The 22,739-nt window shown below is 36.3% G+C and overlaps 1 protein-coding gene and 1 long non-coding RNA gene across 7 annotated transcripts in view; one reads left to right on the forward strand and one right to left on the reverse strand.

Annotated features, from left to right (window-relative positions):
• The first annotated feature begins 520 nt into the window (after positions 1 to 520).
• On the forward strand, positions 521 to 5,708 carry LOC130469244 (uncharacterized). Of its 2 annotated transcripts, none has more exons than XR_008929662.1 (6): positions 521 to 973; positions 1,185 to 1,293; positions 2,983 to 3,320; positions 3,669 to 3,798; positions 3,932 to 4,091; positions 5,453 to 5,708. It is a non-coding gene; the product is annotated as an uncharacterized lncRNA (long non-coding RNA). The 2 variants fall into 2 exon arrangements; XR_008929663.1 differs by having other exon boundaries at positions 3,111 to 3,320.
• A 4,104-nt stretch (positions 5,709 to 9,812) lies between these two features.
• Positions 9,813 to 22,739, reverse strand: part of LOC110788480 (ATP-dependent DNA helicase homolog RECG, chloroplastic) — a 58,177-nt gene continuing 45,250 nt past the window's right edge. The window contains exons 15-17 of one of the 5 annotated variants that reach the window (XM_056840640.1): positions 14,791 to 14,871; positions 11,013 to 11,076; positions 9,813 to 10,035 (exon numbers count right to left, since the gene is read on the reverse strand). In XM_056840640.1, coding sequence (XP_056696618.1) covers positions 11,059 to 11,076; positions 14,791 to 14,871 — 99 coding nt within the window. In that variant the 3' untranslated portion in view covers positions 9,813 to 10,035; positions 11,013 to 11,058. Of the gene's footprint in view, positions 10,036 to 11,012; positions 11,077 to 14,790; positions 14,872 to 20,771; positions 21,080 to 21,339; positions 21,434 to 21,693; positions 22,267 to 22,739 lie in introns of those variants that run through there. The other 4 variants (XM_056840637.1, XM_056840638.1, XM_056840641.1 and 1 more) reach the window with 4 other exon arrangements.

Raw genomic sequence — 22,739 nt, forward strand, 5'->3', positions numbered from 1 at the left:
ACAAACTAGATGACCCTACAACTAATGTAGCATTTCCATGTTTCATTTCCCACTTGTAGGCCATTAGTGTATCCTAGATTCCATTGTTTGTGTTATTACCGAAGTAAGAACTTCAAGCGGTGTATGATACCAAGGAAGTTTGAATGATAGGTCACTTTTCTTTAAACATAGACTTATAGGTAGAAACAGAATTGTAAGTTCCTTTCACTTGTTCCTTGTTTTTCCTATTCACTAGTAGAAAAAACCCCTATTGCAACCCCCTTGTTGCAGCGTACATGTATTAATAAGCTTCAACAACCAATAGGTCAACGCGGGTCAAACCCTATAAAGGGTTATTGCAGCGTACAAATTAATTGCCCCCTGCAAAAGAGCTTTTTACAGCATACAGAATAAAAGCCCCCTGCAATAGCCCTTTTATTTTGCAGCGTACAGGTAAAAGCCCCCTGCAATAACATGTAAATTTTTTTCTCTACAAAGTTAATTAAGACAAACATTTCGTCATAAAACCTCAGGACCAAATTCGAGCACTCAGTACTCCCTCTTCTTCCCTCAGCTTTCCCTGCGTGAAGCCATTTTCATCGTCCGTCGCCGGTGGTACCTACAGAGTGAAGATGAACCTCTCACTTCCTCCCACTCTCTCTCCTCCCTAAAACCCCTCTTAAACCCCCAATTCCCATTTTCCATAACCCTAATTTCCACCCCTTCTCTCAATTCCCCCCAAATCCTACGCTGTGATGAATTCCCGGTCAACGAGACATTCCTCGGGCAATTTGCCCCGAAAGACACCAAAACCTAGGAAGAAGCCCAAAAGCGGAACTGGGTCGAACGAGGTTGGGCGCCATGGGAGGAGATTTTCTCTCCTGAGGCAGATTTCGCCAGAAAATCGCTCTGAGGGGGAGGAAGTAGCATACCTTGTCCGACCATCTGGGTGGATTTTGCATCTTCTAGTTTGCAGTTTTAGATCTGGCTTTAGGTAACGTAATTTTAATTTATCCGTTAACAATCTTTCGTTTGAAATTCGTTCTTTCATATTTTGGGTTTAAATTGTAGAACTAGGGATTTGCATTTCTATTTGTGTGAATTGGCAGCTGAACGAACATCAATTATCGATTTCAAAAATTTTATTCCATTTTGTTCATATGAATTCATGTTTTCTAATTGCCCTAAAAATTATTTTTATGAAGTCGATGTAGATGAGATTCAGCATTTGAAATTCAATCAGGGAGTTCATGAAGAACTACTTAGGCTCCTAACAGATCTATCCTCTGGAATCGGAGTTTCATCACATTTCAGGTACTGATTCTCTCTTCTTTCATGATCTGATTATTATTTTTACTATTTTATGAGTAAATTGTTGAGAGTTTGAATTACTTTATATGTTATCAAGATTAGGAGTAGTTCTCCAACAATATTTCTGCTTTTGTATATTAGTATATCTTGATCCTCTAGTTTCACAGACTATGTAAAGGAAAGTTATTCGCAAATTTCATATTTGAGTATGAATATTATTTATTGTCTGATGTATGAGGTTCATTGCATAGTTTGGAGAATCAATTTCTATATCTAAGTGCTATTTACAGATGCTTTATTCTGGTGTTTTCTTTTTTCTAATTGATTTAATAATTTTGTACACTTTCATGACATAATGTTGAGATGACACTGATAGAGGATACTATATATAGGTGGAGTGTAGTAGAAGTATTTACATGGTGATAATACTAAGCTTTGTAGTATTCTTTATTTCCAGTAAGATGATAACAGATTATTCAAGCAGTCACATAACGGTTTACTTGTTGTTAAGTAATTGCCCCGAACAAGAGGAGGGCTTTAATGAACTGGAATCCCTTTGTACATTGTATTTTTTAACGGGCTATCTTTTAGTCCTTTTTTATTTCTATGCATCTGTGACTGATGTATAGTCATCAAAATAATGATTGAAAACCTTGTAGTTATAGGCTTATAGCCATACTTGCTGTATTTGCAGTCAAGATGTCTAGTGACCCATGGTCAAAGTAAAACGACCATATTCCATTCCTAAGTCAAATATTCAAGTTAGTCTAATTAATGATAAGTGCTAGTTATTTGATTGAAATTATATTCTGTTATACTTGCGTAGAATACTCTCCCCCCTCCCCCTCTTAAAATGATGCTTGGTATGAATTCTTTGCTTTTGAAATAAATTTTTTTGGCTGCAGATTGGATTTTGGGGGTTTGGTGTACTGATTTTGGTGGTTTAGTTTGGACACATTGAGGGACTAAAATAGATTTAGGATGCGATATTCCGATATATGTTTCGATAAGGGACTAAAATCGAAGCTAATTGCTGAATGGCTTAGGAACTTGAAAAAGGAAGAGAATGCAACTCCTTTAGCCTTTGACTTTCCTGTTTTTGAAACAAATATTAAATATTTCCTATGCTGGGTTTTCGTGTGGCTGCTTTTCTGTGCAGTGGTGTGGCAGTAACGTTTTTTTAATGTGATTCATTGGTGTGGTGAGGTTTTCTGCATTTTTCTGCTGTTACTTCTCCCGACTCTTGTTTGTTCAATCTTCTGAATTGTCTGAGTGTACCTTTTTTCTTTTGGAACAATTTATCTCCCCCCACCCCCTATCAGAGTTTTATGGTACAGGGGTGTAAGTCAGTAACTCGGTATAAGCTTTTCTCATGTCATTATTACGTAGCATCATTATAATATATTTTACTGCACTTTTAGTGTCATTTTTGGGTTAGTTGGTTAGAGGTAAAACTGTATTTACTTGGCTTGCACAGATCCTGCCAATGGAATAAATGTATACATGCTTGAGTTGTTGCTGTTTTTGTTTATTTTAGAGACAAGGAAACAAAAAGCAGGCCTTCCTATCTCTGGAATAAACTGGAGCTGTTGCTGTTGTCAATGGCTTCTTAAACTTCTTTTTTTGTTTAGCAATTTCAATTTTGCCGATTCTTTGTTTAGCAATTTCAATTTTGCCGATTCTTTGTTCCAGATAACTTTTGTGGGGGATTGTTCTGCAGCAAATGCTCAAAGGGGAGGAGTTTATTGCCTGCAAAGTTCCGTATTTCAGATCCACATCGAGTATGTGACGTTTGCTGTGTGCGTTTGGAGTCTTTGCAGGGGTATTTGATGGACCAAGTTAGTCGTGCTGCACAGTTGCCACCTATGATTTGACTGATATCAGTACCTTGAGATCTTGGCTGAATTTTCCGTGGAGCCAGTCTATGGAATATGAAAGATGGTACTGGGTTGGTTATTGCTCGAAGGAAAGATGGTTCTTGGTCTTCTCCGTCTGCCATTGCTTCATTTGGATTGGGTTGGGGAGTACAGGTGAGACTCTTTCCTTTTCTTGAATGTGATTTCATTAAAGCTTTTGTGGTACATTCAAGATGGTAAAATGTTTTCATGTACGTTTCGAAAAGTCATGGCTACATTAGTCACTGAATTTATGGAAATTATGAGAACCTCAAACCTGTCTGGGGCAAGAGCAAACTCACATTAGTAGCTGAATTTATGGAAATTGGTGTCTTATATGTCTTTTCTTTCTCATGGCTAGGTGTAAATTTGGTGATGGGTATGCCATACCGTTTAGAGTGGTTTTATTATTTGTGAGGGAGCATCTTTTCTCTGATTATTAATTCAAGGTTTGCGCTTATTAATGTATTAGTTTCCTTACAGGACTCAATAGATGTGGGAAGAGTTGCAGGATTAGGTGGACTAACTACCTGAGGCCTGACCTTAAGCATGAAGATTTTACCGAACAAGAAGAGCAGCTCATTATTTAGTACCATGCAGCTATAGGCAGCAGGTGCTTTTTCACATCTTTTCTGTTTCTCTTTTAGCATCCATCAGACACGCATCATTCTGTTACTGATTCTTGTGAATAAAGGTTAAAACGATGTTTGATATCCAGTTTTTGGTCTGGTTCTAAATTGGTACAGGTGGTCCCTAATAGCGAAACACCTGCTAGGAAGAAGCTTGCACGTTATTAATCTGATCAAATTCTAAACGCGGAGTTGTTTAGAGTCAAGCCAAGAAGAGGTCAGCATATTCATTTTAAAGCGACATTCCCCTCTTTGTTAAAGCGACACCTGCCAGGAGGTCAGCATAATCTGATCAAATTCATTTTAATATCAATGATTCTCCTCTTTGTTAAAGTGACATTCATAGAATATAACAAGCCAAGTTTCTTATAGTATTTTACTTCTTTCGATCAGCATATTCACTGAGGTTGAAAATCATCTCAATTTAAATCATAAATGTAGATGAAATAAGATGTTGGGAACATTAAGAATAAAGAACAGTGAATCCTAAGAACTCATTTCAAACTTACTACATGATTCATATGATTATTTTTAACTTTCCAAGACTCAAACCAATCTATTTATGCACATCTAAGACTTGTTTGGCCATTATAGGTCATATTTAGGCTAAAATGACATTTTCGCTCCCAATTTTGAACTAACGAACGTAAGGACTCACTTCCAACTTATTACATGATTAATATGATTAGTTTTAACTTTCCACGACTCAATCCAATCTATTTATGCACATTTGAGACTTGTTTGGCCGTTATAGGTCATATTTAGGCTAAAATGACATTTTTGCTCACAACTTTGAACTAATGAACTTAAGAACTCATTTCAAGCTTATTACATGATTCATATGATTAGTTTTAACTTTCCACGACTCAATCCAATCTATTTATGCACATTTGAGACTTGTTTGGCCATTATAGGTCATATTTAGGCTAAAATGAGACGTTTTCGCTCCCAACTTTGAACTAACGAACCTAAGAACTCACTTCAAACTTTCTACATGATTCATATGATTAGTTTAAACTTTCGAAGACTCAATCCAATCTATTTATGCATATTTGAGACTTGTTTGGCCGTTATTGGTCATATTTAGGCTTAAATGAAATTTTCGCTCCCAACTTTAGACTAACGAACCTAAGGACTCACTTCCAACTTATTACATGATTAACATGATTAGTTTTAAGTTTCTAAGACTCAATGTGATCGATTTATGCACATTTGAGACTTGTTTGGTGGTTATAGGTCATATTTAGGCTAAAATAAGGCATTTTCGCTCCCAACTTTGAACTAAAGAACTTAAGGACTCAATTGAAACATGATTAACATGATTAACTTATAACATGATTAACATGCTTAGTTTTAAGTTTCCAAGACTCCTTACAATCTATTTATGCACATTTAAGGCTTATTGCGTCGTTATAGGTCATATTTAGACTAAAATGACATTTTCGTTTCCTACTTTGAACTAAAGAACTTAAGGACTCAATTGAAACTTATTACATGATTAATATGATTAGTTTTAAATTTTTCAATACTTATTCCAATCTATTTATGCACATTTAAGCTTCGTTGGGTCGTTATAGATCATATTTAGACTAAAATGACATTTAATCTAATGCTCCCAACAAATTTTTGTTTTTGAAGGTATATACTCCGAGGAATGCGCATTATGCTAGTGAGGAAATTGATGTGGTTCCTGAGCAATTGGCTAAGTTTTTACCAGCAAGTATTTATTATTGGCCTGAGCGCGCTTGGTCGAGTTGTTTGATATTAAAATGTATGCGTACGTTGAAATTGGAACGTACAAATATTTAAATGTAGTACACTTTGGTTTTGGGATATATTAAATATACAAAACAACAGTTATTGTTTTTATATTTGTTATACAGGTTGCGATATTCTATTATTGTTGTGACATGTTTCTATATTTGGTGCAAGGCGCTCTAGGTATCCCAAAACAAAATTAAAATTTTTCCGCCAAAACTGGTTTGTTGCAGCGTACATATATATGTGTACGCTGCAACAAGGGTGTAAAATTTGGCAAATTTCAGACTTGTTGCAGCGTACAAATAGATGTACCCTGCAACAGGTGGGGTCTTTTGCAACGTACACTAATTGGTACGCTGCAACAAGTTAAGAATTTTGCCAAAATTTTGACAGTTGTAGCAGCGTACATATGCACGCTGCAAAAAGGTACTATTTGCAGCGAACATTGTACGCTGCAACAAGTTCAGACTTGTTGCAGGCCCCCCAGTTGCAGCATACGATGTACGCTGCAACAGGGGTCTAAAAGCCCGCTGCAATAAGGGTTTTTTCTACTAGTGATTTCTTGTACCCTTTCTTATAGTCTTAAGAATTGACTTCTCTAGTGTTGACTTTTATACTTTGTTAGACATGTTCAATGTCACTCCAACAAGGTTCTTACCATTTAATTTATGTTGAATATTCCGTTTAAATCGTTCTTGGATTCACTACCAATCGAGGAAATTTACTGTTACCTTTCTAAAAGGATATACTGCAGTGCAAGATATTTAATTATATACAATAATTAAAAAATACATTGAAGCATGCAAAGTCTAAACATTTATCATAAGTAATATCTTGAAAATTAAAGCAATCATGCAATTTAAACAAGTCATTAACATTTTATTCGAATTTATTATTCCGGCAGGTGTGATAAAATGAATCCAAGATCCTCAAAATCATTGAATAATTAAGCACATTATGTATTTAGACTCAATTCTAAAATATTTTGGGTAAGAAAATCCTTTGTTAATAGTGTAGATTCTACTCTTGGTTGATAGGTACGTCTAAGAACTTATTAGGTAAACCTATCTGTTTTGCCACGACATAAAAGGACTCCTTACTTATATCGTTGAGTTTCACCAAAGCTAACATGTACTCACAATTATTTGTATACCTTACCCCTTTAGGATCAATAAGTAACACCTCGCTATGGCGGAAAATTATTACTAAGATTGATGTAAAGGTTATCCAAGTAAGTGTTATTTTGGCATGACACCTTTTATCTCAATTTTTAAAGTTTGGAACTTAAGACTCTTACTATGTTGGTTAGATTTTAAGTGAACTAAAATCCTTAATCATGCAACATAATCAACCCATAATCTAATGCATAATTAAGACATATTTAAAGCAATAAATAACTTAAAGCATGCATAAGATATAAATGTGATCTAGTATGGCCCGACTTCATCTTGAAGCTTCAACTTCAAACTTCGTCTTGAAAATGGATTGGAAACTACGTCTTGAATTTCACCATGGGAGGCGCCATTTTCTTCAAATAGGATAAGCTATAATTGAAACTAATTACAACTATTTGATGGTACTCACACAAATTTAAAATTAAAAACTTTGGTGCATTAGACCAATTTTACATTCAAATTAATGGTACGCATACCATATTTCTATCCTATTCACTTTCCATAACCTGCAAAACAGTACATTTACAATATACCATTCACCCATTCATTTATCAATGAATGGCCCATATAGCAAGTTAGTAGAACATATTATGCATCACATGCATAAATATTTGCAACAATTAATCAAGGGTTCCAATAATCTACAAAATATTCAATCCTTATTAATTCTAATCGAGTTGTTTTAACCTTAAAGGAATGTAGACCTAATCAAGAGTTTATGACTAAAATGCTCCCACTAAAACCAAGAAATTTACATGATTTACAAATTTTAAACATAAAATTGTATTTCCTAGTCCAACCGGAAACTTACAAATTTAATTAAAATTTAAAGCTCATATAAAATATTATTTCAATCCTTTTATTTTATTTTAAGTTGATTAAAATTAATCAATTTAAATTTTATCAAGGTTTTAATTTTAGTAAAATAATTAGTATAAATAAATTTATAATAATTGAATTATTCAAAATTAAATTCCGAGAAAAAATTAAATTACGAAATTAAATTTAATTAACATCGTTTTCAACCAAAAAATTAAAACGAACCAACGGGCCAAGACAAAGCCATAGGCTTGCGCCCATGCCTCGTCGAGGCCTTGTAGTAGCAGCGCCCATGGTCCCCGTGCACGAGTGCAGCGCCAATGGCCTGCCACTTCAATGGTCGTTGCGCAAGCATCGAGCAAGCCACGCATAGCACGCAGCAAGCCGAGCAAGCCATCCACTACGCGCAGCAGGCATCCCTAGCTAGGACGAGGCGTCGCTCGCTGGATGAGCCAGCGCTCGCTGGTGCGAACCAGCACTGCTGCCCGTGCGCGCGGCCTCGGTTGCTTGCTGCCTTCGTCTCGCCTCTTGCTCTCTTGCACACCGCACAGACCGCAAAGCAGGGCAGCCCCCCGCGCGCGTGTGCCTGTTCTTTGCTCGCTGCCTAGTACCGCATGGGCGACGAGCTCCCTTGCTTGTCGTCGCATGCCCGCACTATGCAACACCCCATAAGGGTAACACTTAGCTTCCATTGCTTCGTGCGTGCAAGATTCGTGAACTTTTTTCATAAGAATCAAAACTTTTATAATTAAATTTATTGACAAATTATTAGCTCATATTAATTTCATAAATTTAGGCGAAAAATCGAAAATTTATTATTCAGTTTAATTTTCGATTATATTTATTTTCATGGATTCAAATCTAGGTCATAAAATTTTAAAACTTTTCAATTTTAACAAATTTTATGGTGGTTTTTTAATCATAGGATCCTAATTAAATTGCTAATTAATTATGAAAATCAAAACAAATTCTAAATTATTCGAATTTCAACAAATTAATTACAATTACAAATTAGGTTGTATAATTAACAAGATTATGCTTTAAAATTGTTAAACATATACAATAGGTCAATCATAGATTCAAGATTCGCAAATATTTAATTTAACATCATAAAAATTATAAATTTTGCGTTTGAAAACTAAAACCTCCGAAAAGTCATAGTTAGGCTTCGAATTTGGGAATTCTGGATTTGGCATCAAATCTATGATTTTTGTTAAAATATTAAAACGTCGTTTACATGCGAAATTCACTATAAAATTATAAGATTCCGACCATTATTGACAAAACTGTCGAAAAATCCTTCGAACATATAATCAAATAATCGCACGAATTTGCAATTAATTACATACACGAAATTAATCACCCCTTTAATTCATTGCAAATTTATAAAATTTATCCATGTTAACTATAATTGATTATGGAATTAATTAGAGGCTCGTGATATCACTGTTAGGTTATGACAAATATAAACAATATATTTCATGCGGAAAAACCATAAAGCCAAGAATCCAAATTAATTGCCACATAGTCAATTAGCATAATTATGATACATACATGTGATGCGTGCCTTCCCTACCTGCTCCCGAACCGAACAAGAACAAGTTTAGGACTCCAAATGTCGCCCCTCCGTAGATAGTCCACAGCACGTTCGGATCCGCCTTAGATTCAATTAACTAGAATATTATCTAAGGTTTTATGTTTATTCGAAAGCTTAATTTAATACTTATTGATTGTTGTGTATAAATTGTGATTATGAACCACGTATTTATAGGGTGGAAATAACAGACTTAGATTTCTACTAGGATTCAAAAAACTCAATCAATTAGGATTCTAGTTAAATTAATCCTTTAGAATTTAATGTTTAATCAAACACGAAAACATTTAATTCTTGTAGAATTAGGAAAACGATTAATCAAGCAATCCTAAACGACCAAGGAGTTGGTCGTACGTAGGCAAACACGCAGCCCACAAGGGGCATGGTGCGCGGCTCGGCCCAAGGCAGGCGCTGGCAGCACACGGCCCATCTGTGGGCGTTGCTGCTGGGCCTTGCCTAGCTAGCTTGCAGCGCGCTGGGCTTTGCTGTAACACCCCGACAATTCTCCCTTTTCTAAAACACCCTTTTAATATAAAACGTAGAGAATTATCAAGGCATTATCGCCCGTGTGAAAACGTATCGGCTTATTCAGAATAACGTATCGGCTTATTCAGAATAACTTTAGGTTTATAAATAATTAGCGGAAAACTTAAAAATAACTTTAGGTTTATAAATAATAAACTACATAGTTAATCCCAAAACCAATCAACCAAAATAAGATCAATGTAGCTAGTTCAACAAGTTTAAATTCCAATTAAACAAACCCAAGTCAACTTATCAAATCAAAACTAAATACAAGCTCTCTATTCCCGATCCCAATGATGCAACATCTTCAAACCTGCAGATGGACAATGCTTATTGATCCATAGAGACTGCTCACCAAAATGGGTCATCACAGGATCAATAAGGCATAGTCATGATCAACACACACAAACAAAGCACGTAATCAGCAAAGCTGAGTACTACATACTAAATCAATAATAATCCTAACATGATTCTATTAAACGAACAATCCTGACATGATGCTAATAAAACATAAATAAGGACAACCAAAACATATTAACTTGAAAATCACATTCGGCTAGACTAGACTAGACCACACTAGACTTTTATAACATTAATATTATTTTAATTGAAATAGTCAATAGACCGAGTTGTCTAACTAGCAGCTTCACTAAGGAAGACGAGGTACGGGCGCGACTCCGTAACCCCAATATCGAGGAACTTTTGAATAAAATAGAACACGGTGATCAATCCGGTCCCAGAAAAGGCCATGGGCTATACCACCATGAACCCCAACTCATGTTTGTCCGTCACCTCAGACGTGCACAGTCTAAAGCTATTGCTATTCAGTTTCACTTTTCATGATTTACCAATTAATACTTTGTTATGACTCATCAATCACATAAATCACGTAATCAACAAGTGTTCACAATTGTTTTTATGTTGGAATTAAGTAAGCGATCACAAAATTAACAATCAAGAACTCATTCCAATTAATTCAACATTTCCTTTAACAATGGTTAACCCCTTGATATAGTGATATAGGTATAAAGTTTCAACCTACTAAACAAGGTCCTCGGCCTTTATAAAGTAGTGAAATGCTTAAGGGGAAAAATTCGATCAATCGATCTAAACCATTATATATAAAATAATATAAAGTTCCCAACTGACATGCTTGCAACAATCATCCATGCTAACATGTTATAATTCTCATAATAAAATATATGTTCAACATGTTCGTCCAACAACATTAAACATGTAAATTTCAACATAATCAAGTTCATAGACATGTTCAACATGGTTTCCATAATAGCACACATCCACAAGCACACAGGTATGTACGTACCTTGTGTAAACAAATTGCGAGACCACTTTAATAATTCAAAAGTCGCCTACGGAGAATTCTCCACCTAACAACAACCAATATAGACTCATATCAATTCATATTGAATTTTCAGCAACATTAGGGAGCTTCAAACCCTTCCTAAACATAATTAGAACATTCACCAATGTCAATACTTAGCTACTAAACCTCCTAGCATAGTGATTACTACACTAATGATCACCAATTATCATAAACTTCAATAAACATGCCCTTTATAAATTTCCAGCAATATAAGATGATTTAAAACTACTCCAAAATATATTCGACATGCTTAAATTCATAAAAATAATAATTTAATAACTTAAAATCATCCTACCATGAATTTAAAATATTAAAACATTAAAATTAATGATTTAAATAATTCAAATTCTCGTTTCAAACAATTTATGAAATCTGAAAATTAATTATTCAATTATTCAACATTAAAATCTGATATTCATAAATAAATCGTAAAAATCATCAATTTAATTCAATCCAAACATAAATTAAATTAATAACATATAATTAAAACATTTAATTTACGTGGGGTTTAAGAAATAACCAAATAAGGAGGAGAGAGTGGGCGGCCGGCCGGCGGTCAGAGGCACGGCGGCGCGACAACGGTTGCGGCTGGGCTGGGTTGCTGTCGTGGGAGGCAGTGGTGGTTGCGTGTGCGGAGCAAGAAGCACGGCGCAACGATGAGCTTGCGTACGTGGATGAGAAAAGAGGGAAGCTGGCCGCGGTTGGGCGGTGCGACACGACAAGGGGGTGGCTGCAACAATGGCGGTGGTGTGCATCGTTGGTGGTGGCGAGTGACAGCACGATGGCTGTGAGCAAGGAGGACACGAAATAAGGAGAGAAAAAAGAAAGAAAGAAAGATCAAGAGAAGGAGAGTACCAGACGTCGGAGGACGACGGTGGCGCGACAGCGTTCACGGCGGCTGGAGAAGGATTGAGGAGAGGGTTTGTGAGTTTGTGTGTTTTGTGAGTTTCACGTGAAAGGAGAGAGAAAAAGTACGTGAGAGTTCATGAGGGTTTGAGAGGAGAGAGAAAACATTGTGAGTAAACTTTTGGGTTTGGGGTTTATTTGGGCTTAGGTATTTTAATTAGGCTAGGATTAGGATTCCTTTTCTAATTTTAAAAGTGTTCGAGTCTAAACCCGAATAGAAATACTTTTCTAAAATTAAATTGTTTCTATGTTTCAAATAGTTTTCGGATTATGATTCTAAAAATGTTTGATTTCATAAATCATTAAAATATTTGAAATGCATTTAAATAAAATAAATATACATTCAATATATATATATATATATATATATATATATATATATATATATATATATATTACTAAAATTTACAAATTTTATTTAAATATAATTAATTATATGTTAAAATATATTAATAACTTTATAAATTTATGGGGGATTACAATCTACCCCTCTTAAAAGAAGTTTTGTCCCGAAACTTGACACGAGAACTCGCACATTGTTCAAAAGTCTTTAACTTATTCTTACTAGAGAAGTACTTGTGCCACTCATGTGAACTCCTTTTCAAACTTAAAGTTGCTTTTGTTACTCATGAACACCTTTTTTTCCTTATGCGGAGAATCTATTACTTGCATCAACATGTATAAGTTGCTAAAAATGAGCATAAAGTGCATAAAATTGCCTTAAAAATAGGTAAAAAGGCGCGAATTTCTATCGCATTCTACCCCTCTTAAAGAAAACGAGTGACGCCCTCATAACTCATCTCAGGGAATAACTCTGGGTATTTCCGTTCAACGAATTCCATCCCCCATACTATATTTTCACTCAAACATTCCAGCCAGTGGAACTTCTACACTTCTTTCCCATACAATGCCTCAACATGTGACATCTTACTGCTGGTAACTATTGTTGCACGAAAATTCAATCAAATATAGATGGTGTTCCCAACTATCTTTTAAAGTCAATAGTACAGGCTCTCCACATATATTCTATTGTTTGGTTAGTCCTCTCAGGCTGACCATCGGTTGCAGGGTGTAAAGCCGTACTCAACATCAATGTTGTCCCCAAGATTCAACTAGACCTCTTGCCAAATTTTCTGACTTTTATGGTCGGTAAGGATCTTACATGTTGCCCCATAAAGATAATGTCTCCAAATCTTCAAAGCGAATCACAATTACAACTAGCTCTAGGTCATGGGTAGGGTAATTAGCCTCATAAGGTTTCAACTGACGCGAGAACGAGTGTGAGGTCAAACACTCCTTTAAAATCTGGAAAGCTTCCTCACATTTCTCACTCCACTTGAATTTCGATTCCTTTTTCAACAAGTTGGTCATTGGTTTTTCTCTCTTCGAAAAGTCTTTCACAACCTCCTATAATGGTCATTTAGGCCTAGGAAACTTCAGATATCAGACAAGTTCCTTTGGAGTAGGTCACTCACTCACAACTTGAATCTTAGTAGGATCTACATGAACTCCTTCTGCTCAACTTTCCCTTTCTAATGAACCTCATTACGCCTTTCATGGATGTATAACTCTTGGGCTTAACTCTTAGCACTTTCACCAATTCATATATTTCCCATCTTTTCAAGACAACAAATGATTTCTAACGATCCTGGACCACTCGGATCTTCTCTTAATTTTATTCCCTTACGTAACGTAGTTTTCAATCAATTTAGTCCTTCACTTTTCCGCCAGTGTCACTTATACCAACATGACTTCAAGATTTTATACTTCATTCACATAAAAATAGATTCTTTCTAAGCGTCTCCAAAATAACCCTCAAGTGTTCATCATGCTCTTTTTGTAGGGGAATACAGTTAAACATACATAACATGTGCGGAACATCCCCAAAGCCAGAAAACATGTATAAAGCACAGTTTAAGCAAACTTACATTCGAAGCGTGTTTTCCCGAGTATTGTATCAACGAACACGAACAAAGAACTCCACTTTTCGTTCCTCTATTTGGTTCACCGACACGTTCAGACCCGTCTTGATTATTGTAGCTTAGACAATGCACACGATTTTTGCTTTTCGGGATGAACAGTTTTTGCAGAGAGAAAAACTGAAGAACGTAATTTTGGAATTAGGTTTAGGGTAACTGGAAATTTGATTGTGTGCTGTGTGTGTAAAATATAATAACCTAATTATATTATTAATGTAACCGGACAAGACCAAAAGGCCATGACCGGCCACATCCCACATGAGCACATGCCCGCGCCCAGCCAACACACTGCAGGCTGAAGCCCACAACGCGCGCAGCCGAGCAGCATGGGACGTGGGCTTGCATGCTCGCTGCTGTGTTGCTGTGCGATGATGCGCGCTGCCACGCCCCGCGGGCTGGCTTGCTTACTGCGTTACGAGCTCGCTGGCTCGTTGGGCCTTGCGCGCTTGGCTCGACGGGCCGGCAGCTCCGATGCGGCTCGTATTTGGGACGAACGCCTTACGGCTATTATTTAATGTTTCGTATACGACGAATCACCGTCGTACGATACGATTATTTGTTTCGCCCAGCTTACGAATATTCGCGATACGATTTACGATTCCGACGCAAGGTCGTATCATATAATATTCGCGATACGATATACGATTCCGACGCAAGGTCGTATCGTATAATATTCGCTATATGATATACGATTCAGCCTACCAGAAGGATAACAAACACAGTACTCTCTAAGTAAGGTACAGGAAGAATAACATGGATATTTAGCTATAAGGTGATGGGAAAACCCACATAAACTATAACTGAATCAATTCAGTGCAATACAGTAACTATACCTTGTTATTACAGGCCTTGAGTTGCGGCTTAAGAACATCACAATGTGCCTTCACACGTCTCTCTTCCGTCAAATTATTATCCTACAAAATCCATAGAAACCATTCAAGAAAAGAGGTTAAACAAATTTTCAATTTCACAATATCATAGTCTATCAGAACAATAACAAAAACGACAACAACCAAATAGTCGATCAGAATGGAATTCAGTAACATAATTTAAAAATAATTGCAACATCACTTTACACAATTCTCTTGTTCCTCGTTTCGATCTATTCGATACTTCACTCGAATTTGAAATTTGAACTTTCTAGAGTTTTAAACAATTACATATTAACTAATTTTGACTTGAGTAATAAGCAAGAAAATTTGGTATTATTGTTAAAGTCAAATTGTAACTCGTGTAAAGATTAAATTGCGACCTGGCCTCTCCTGGTTCTAAATTGTCATATTATTTAGCCTGTACAATTTAGAAGAAATCTTTAGACAATTTGACTAAGTAAACACTGAGTAATTAAACTCACAAAAGTACATGCTATATAAGGTGAAAATCAAATTGTCTAAATAATTGATAAAATCAAATTAGACAATTTGATAATTGTCTAAACAATCTGACAATTTAGACTTAAGTATTTACTAATTGATGTTTAATATAATACCCCAAATAAACCAATCAGTACAAAAACCAATCCCTAGATTCGAAATGCAGATTCCATTTTACACCCAACTACTCAAAATCAAGATATCACCACAATTAACAACAAACAATCCCACATTAAAGAAATCAAATTCAATTAAAACTACAACAGCCCAGAATCCTCAACAGATCTAACAACCTAACAGACGCTACCCCCTAACTAACTTAGAAACAAAATAAACGGCAACCAAAATCATCTAGTCAAATTCTGCAACAAAAATATGCAAAATAAATCAATTAACCTAAAAGCAAAGATCACAATTTTTTTTTATTTTCTTAAAAAAAACATCGAGGTTGGGGATAAAGTGGAGACCTCAGCATCAAGAGGGTTTTTGGTGTAGGCGGCTTCAGCGGACTTGCGAGCGTGCTCAAAGAAGAGAAGACAATCGAAATCACTGTTGTCGCCTGAGAAGGAGGAGAGAGGGTGCAAGTGTGTGAGTGTGGTTTCGCCGGTCACCTGAGAAGGAGGAGAGAGCCGGTGGCTTCGCCGGTGAGCGTGGTTTCGCCAGTCAACTGTAGGGAGATGGTTCACATGTGAGAGACTGGCTTCAAGGAGGAGAGACCGAGAGAGCAGAGTTGGTTTACTTTTTTTTTAGTTTAAAGGCTGAAAATTCAGATTTTAATTAATTTTTTTTTTAATTTTTTTTGTTCTTAAAGGTTGCTCTTGTTTGATAAGGGAAACCTTTGATGAGCAACCTATAAGGATTTTTCCTCTAGTGTTATGTGTTCCGGCGGGTGTGAATAAAATGAATCCAAGATCCTTAAATCATTGAAAAATTAAGCACATTATGTATTTAGACTCAATTCTAAAATATTTTAGGTAAGCAAATCCTTTGCTAATAGTCTAGAAACTACTCTTGGTTGATAGGTACGTCTAAGAACTTCTTAGGTAAACCTATCTCATTTGCCACGATATAAAAGGACTCCTTACTTATATCGTTGAGTTTCACCAAAACTAACATGTACTCACAATTATATATGTACCTTACCCCTTTAGGATCAATAAGTAACACCTCGATATGGAGGAAAACTATTATTAAGATTGATGTAAAGGTTATTCAAGTAAATATTATTTTGGCATGGCACCTTTTAACTCAATTTTTAAAGTTTGGAACTTAAGGCTCTTACTATGTTGGTTAGAATTTAAGTGAACTAAAATCCTTAATCATGCAACATAATCAAGCCATAATCTCATGCATAATTAAGAGATATTTAAAGCAATAAATAAATTAAAGCATGCATAAGATATAAATGTGATCTAGTATGGCCCGGACATCATCTTGAAGCTTCAACTTCAAGCTCCGTCTTGAAAATGGATTGGAAACTCCGTCTTGAATTTCACCATGGGAGGCGTCATTTTCTTCAACTAGGATATGCTATAATTGAAACTAATTACAACTATTTGATGGTACGCGGACCATATTTAAAATAAAAACTTTGGTGCATTAGACCAATTTTACATTCAAATTAATGATACGCAGACCATATTTTCTATCCTATTTGGACCATACTAGTCATTTTCCATAACCTGCAAAACAGTACATTTACAATATACCATTCACCATTCATTTATCAACGAATGGCCCACGTAGCAAGTTAGTAGAACATATTATGCATCACCTAAACATTTGTAACAACTAATCAAGGGTTCCAATAATCTACAAATTATTCAATCCTTATTAGTTCTAATCGAGTTGTTTTAACCTTAAAGGAATGTAGACCTAATCAAGAGTTCAATGACTAAACCCTCCCACCAAAAACCAAGAAATGTACATGCTTTAAAAATTTTAAACATAAAAATTGTATTTCCTAGTCCAACCGGAAACTTACAAATTTAATTAAAATTTAAAGCTCATACAAAATAATATTTAAATCCTTTAATTTTATTTTTAGTTGATTAAAATTAATTAATTTAAATTTTATCAAGGTTTTAATTTTAGTAAAATAATTAGTATAAATAAATTTATAATAATCAAATTAATCAAAATTAAATTCCGAGAAAAAAAATTAAATTACGAATTTAAATTTAATTAAAATCGTTTTAAACCGAAAAATAAATAAAACGGCCCTTATGTACTAAGGCAAGGCTTGATTTTAAGTATGTTGAATATATTTTGGAGTAGTTTGGTATTAATGCATATTGCTGAAAATTTAAAGTATGGTGTTTGCGAAGAGTTTTCAACGAATTTCAATCATTGATTCAATAATTATTATTCTAGGAAATCAAATACTCAAGTTTTGATATTGGGGAAGGTTCTGAATATGTTTAGGATATATTTAGAATGCGTTGGTATTGTTGTGAATGATTACAAGTTGATTGGGAATCCTTGTTGGTTGTTTTAGGCGGAGAATTCTCTTTAGGCGACTTTTGAAAGTGTTAAAGTGGCCCATCAGTTTGTTTACACAAGGTACGTACATACTTGTGTGCTTGGGGATGTGTGCTTATGTTGAAACCATGTTGTTATGTCTTTGAACTTGGTTATCTTATGCCTTTGAACTTGGTTATGTTGAGATTTACATGTTTAATGCTGTTGGATGAACGTGTTGAACATGGATTTTATTATGAGAATTATAACATGTTAGCGTGGATGATTGATGCAAGCATGTTGGTTGGGAACATTATATTATTTCATATATATATATTGGTTTAGATCGATTGATCGTTGTTCCCCTTTTAAGCATTTCACTACTTTATGAGGGCCGATGACCTTGTTTAGTAAGTTGATCCTTTACACCTATATAGAGGTGGTTAACCATTGGTAAAGGAAAGGTTGAATTAATTGGAATGGGTTCTTGATTGATAACTTTGTGATCGCTTACTTAATTCCAAGATAAAACAATTGTGAATACTTGTTGATTATGTGATTGATGAATCATGACAAAGTATTAATTGGTAAATCATGTAAAGTGAAACTGAATAGCAATAGCTTTAGACTGTGCACGTCTGAAGTGACGGACAAACAAGAGTTGGGGTTCATGGTGGTAGCCCATTGCCTTTTCTGGGACCGGATTGATCACCTTGTTCTATTTTATTCAAAAGTTCCTCGATATCGCAGGTCACTGAGGTTACGGAGTCACGCCCTCGTCTTCCTTAGTGAAGCTTCTAGTTAGACAACTCGGTCCATTGACTATTTCAATTAAAATAATATTGGGTCGTGTATTAGCAGACGATATATATATGGGTTCACGATGCATTGCCACCCGAAATCAAGATATCGGGGTTGGACTTGTCAATCGATTCATAACGCTTCGAACCCCTTAGATATGATGCAAAATGGATTTTGTTCTATCCTTGATCATAGATTTCTCTATGAAAAATACAAATGTTATAAAAGTCTAGTCCGGTCTAGTCTAGTCTAGTCAAATGTGATTTTCAAGTTAATATGTTTTGGTTGTCCTTACTTATGTTTTATTAGCATCATGTCAGGATTGTTCGTTTAATAGAATCATGTTAGGATTATTATTGATTTAGTATGTAGTACTCAGCTTTGCTGATTACGTGCTTTGTTTGTGTGTGTTGATCATGGCTATGCCTTATTTCTCCTGTGATGACCCATTTTGGTGAGCAGTCTCTAAGGACCAATAAGCATTGTCCATCTGCAGGTTTGAAGATGTTGCATCATTGGGATCGGGAATAGAGAGCTTGTATTTAGTTTTGATTTGCTAAGTCGACTTGGGTTTGTTTAGTTGGACGTTAAACTTGTTGAACTAGCTACACTGATCTTATTTTCGTTGATTAGTTTTGGGATTAACTATGTAGTTGATTATTTATAAACCTAAAGTTATTTTTAGTTTTCCGCTGCAAAATTCTGAATAAGATGATACGTTTTCACACGGGCGATAATGCCTTGATAATTCTCTACGTTTTATATTAAAAGGGTGTTTTAGAAAAGGGAGAATTGTCGGGGTGTTAGAATAATCGCCGCCCACTTCGCTGTCCTCATCAATCAACAAAACACTCATCTCTTTCCTTTTACACTAATGTCCTATGCCCCACCTTTCATCACACCGTAAGCAGAGTCCCTTGGATTTCTTGTCTTGTAACTCGCACTCCATTAGATGCTTAGTTTCGCCTGTGAACCTTGATGTTGTCGCCGTCGATTTGTGTGCGGCACTGGTGTTGGAGCCGTAAGACCCAACAGAGGGGATTGGTTTTATCCTCGGGAAGTCAGATTATAATGATTTGAGGACAAATCATTACTTTGGGTTCTTGACTGGACTATATTATGTGAAGTATTTAGTGGGCCTTTACTAAAGTAGGAAAACAACCCATTCTTGCTAGACCCAACATTGCTCCTTCCTAAGCCATTCACCCTGTTTCTGTCTTCAATCCTAAGAGCCAAGTCCATGGTTTGATCCATCGTGTAAGGGTTTAAAACCTGAATCTCAGCTTAGATCTCTGCCTTCAACCCATTTATGAACTGCCCCATCATAATACTTTCCGGCACGTCATCAAGTGGCGCCACCAGTTCAATGAATCGACGCTGATAATCTGCTACCGTGGTGGTTTGGGTCATTGCAAGCCATTTCTCGTGCTGATAATCTGCTACCCTAAATTTCAGTTCTGCCGAGCTCCTCATCGGTTTCCGGCGAGACTCAAAGGTGTACCACCTCAAAGCGTCACCCTCCATGGATACCACAGCCGCGTCCATCTTCTCCCTTCTGTTAACCGGTAAAAATCAAAATATTTCTCCCCTCTTAAAATCCAACCATCAGGATCAACGACCTCAAACAATGGCATCTCTAACTTCCTGTATTTCCAATGGCCACCGCCGCCATCATTGTTTCCCCGCCCTCTTTCAAACACCCTGATTTCACTCTGGTTGTTGGAGTGGTCAACCTCATTATCAAAAAAAATCTACTGTTGTGGTTGTGGATGTGGGTGTTTCTGGGCTTGCAACAAAATCTTCATCTCATCTTGGAATTTCTCTTGGTCACGCTTCAACTTAGCCATGTGCATACCTTGTTCTTCCCGAAATCTGTCGATTCTGCCTTCCAAGCATATGGTGGCTGCCTCCACCGACTCTTGGTTTTTCTGGCTTTCCTCCAACGAAATTCTCAGCTACTGGAAGGCAACCATACCTGCACCATTCCCTCCAGCCCATTCATCTTCTGAGTTACCTCAGCAAGTCCACTTTCTAAAGCCTCAAAACGTTGTGAATATAGGAGCACCATGTTGTCTTTCTTCCACATAATCGTGGCTGCTCTGATACCAAATGTAAAGCACCTGCAAGTAGCTTGAGGTTACAACTCTCCAAGTCAGTAACACACACAAGAATCCAACAAATATGGAAGGAGTTGATTGATTGAAGAACTCTCAAGAGAGTAAACGGTTACAAAATCAGTAGCTTAGAGGCTACAACTCTCCAAGTCAGTAACTTTAGGTTACTAGTCTCAATACACAACAATTCTCAACCCCTTTTCTTCCTTTCTTTCCTTACTTATACTACAAAGCTAAAGTTTGCAAGTACAATAATTAATTACTAATTACTGTTGCTGCTCTTCTTTTGTCAGTTCAGGCCTGCTCCACCTTCTCTTGCTGTGTTGGTGTTGTGGTGGTGAAGTTGTTGGTGTGTGTTGTCCTTCCTGTTGCCCCTGTTGTAAACCAAAGTAGGTGTGCCAGGGTTAGTGTGGTCCATTACAACAGTCCATTACAGAAACAAAACAGATAATAGGCGTGAAAACATAAATGCATGTCCACATTTGCTATATAGATGAACACTCGGCGGCATACATAGGTGATAGTTGTACTTAATACAACTATTGAGAGGGGGGTTCTATCTGACAGAAATATTGTTAAATTGCTAAAATTTTCGAAATATCATATACAAAAATGTAAACTTGACTACATGCACCTTAATCACCAAGGATAGAAAGCGGCTGTCGCATACTAAGCTCAGCTTTAAGCTCTGGATATTGCTCCAGATTATGAGAGGCGCTTAAAATTTTCTGCACAAACAATGGGAAGGGGGGGATTATGTTAGAAACTGCAATCATTCTACGGTGCTGGCAAGAGAAAGAATCAGAGTATTTGCATATGTTCCTCGTTACTCAATGCAGTATATGTGCATTGTCGTAGTAGTGTGTTTGCTATGAATGAATGTGTCATCTTTTAAGACACTATGAAGTCAGATTCTAAGAGTAAGAGAAGCATGGAAACAACAGGTCAAAATACAATAGAAAAATGGAGAATAATAGGGAGTATCTACCAGTGCAGCAACATGAGCATCTTGAATTATAGATCCGTCAATTTCTAGTCTCGTAATCGGAAAATCTGGAAGGTGTCCTGACTGCTTCTTTCCAAGCAGGTCCCCAGGTCCCCGAAGAAAAAGATCAACTTTTGCCAGATGAAATCCATCGGCCGAGTACTCCAACACCTTCAAGCGACTCAAACTACTTGCAGTAGATGCAACAAGTATACATGTGGATTTTCTAGAACCACGACCAACTCGACCTCGAAGTTGGTGCAACTGTGCCATTCCAAATCTTTCAGCATTCATGACCACCATCATGGATGCATCTGGCACATCAATCCCTGTCTCAATAACTTGGGTAGAAAGAAGAATCTTTGTTTCCCCATCTCTGAAACATTTTAATGCTTTATCCTTGTCATCAGCCTTCATTCTTCCATGTAGTAACCCACAGCTATGATTGGGAAACTCGGAACATATGGTGTCAAAATCTCCAGAAGCAGCACGAAGCTGGGGAAGTTGCTCAGACTGCTCAATGATTGGGTATACAACGTACACTTTACCTCCCGCTTCCAGTTCATGGAGCATCATCTATGTGCAGAGAAGAGAGTAAGTAATTACGAATATGAGGCTTTTGAAACCAACTTGACCAGTGGAAGTGAAAAGGGGATTAATACAGCTGAACAAGTGAGCATGCCTTGATTTATTTGAATCCAGACACCACTACGCATTTCAATCCCACAAATGTGGCTCAGTGAAAAGCCAGTTGACAGAGCAGACTTCTAATTGCAAAACAAGTATCTGAAATTGAGCAACGGATTACGTAAAACTCCCTTTGTTTAACGATAGGGATTATTTCAGAATACTACTCATAGAAGTAGTAAAAAGAGAATTTTAATTTATTGAGGTGACTAGAGTTATATAGTAATATTCAATTTAATTCAAAGATAATTTGCCTAATATATGCATTTGTTGAAAACAGGAGATGTATTTTGATGATTTTATAGAAGAAAAACAATTATAGTGTCTAAAAAGAGAAAATATACATGGTAGCCTCCTACTTT

This window comes from Spinacia oleracea, chromosome 3 (genome assembly GCF_020520425.1).
Source record: "Spinacia oleracea cultivar Varoflay chromosome 3, BTI_SOV_V1, whole genome shotgun sequence".
Lineage (NCBI taxonomy): Eukaryota > Viridiplantae > Streptophyta > Magnoliopsida > Caryophyllales > Amaranthaceae > Spinacia > Spinacia oleracea.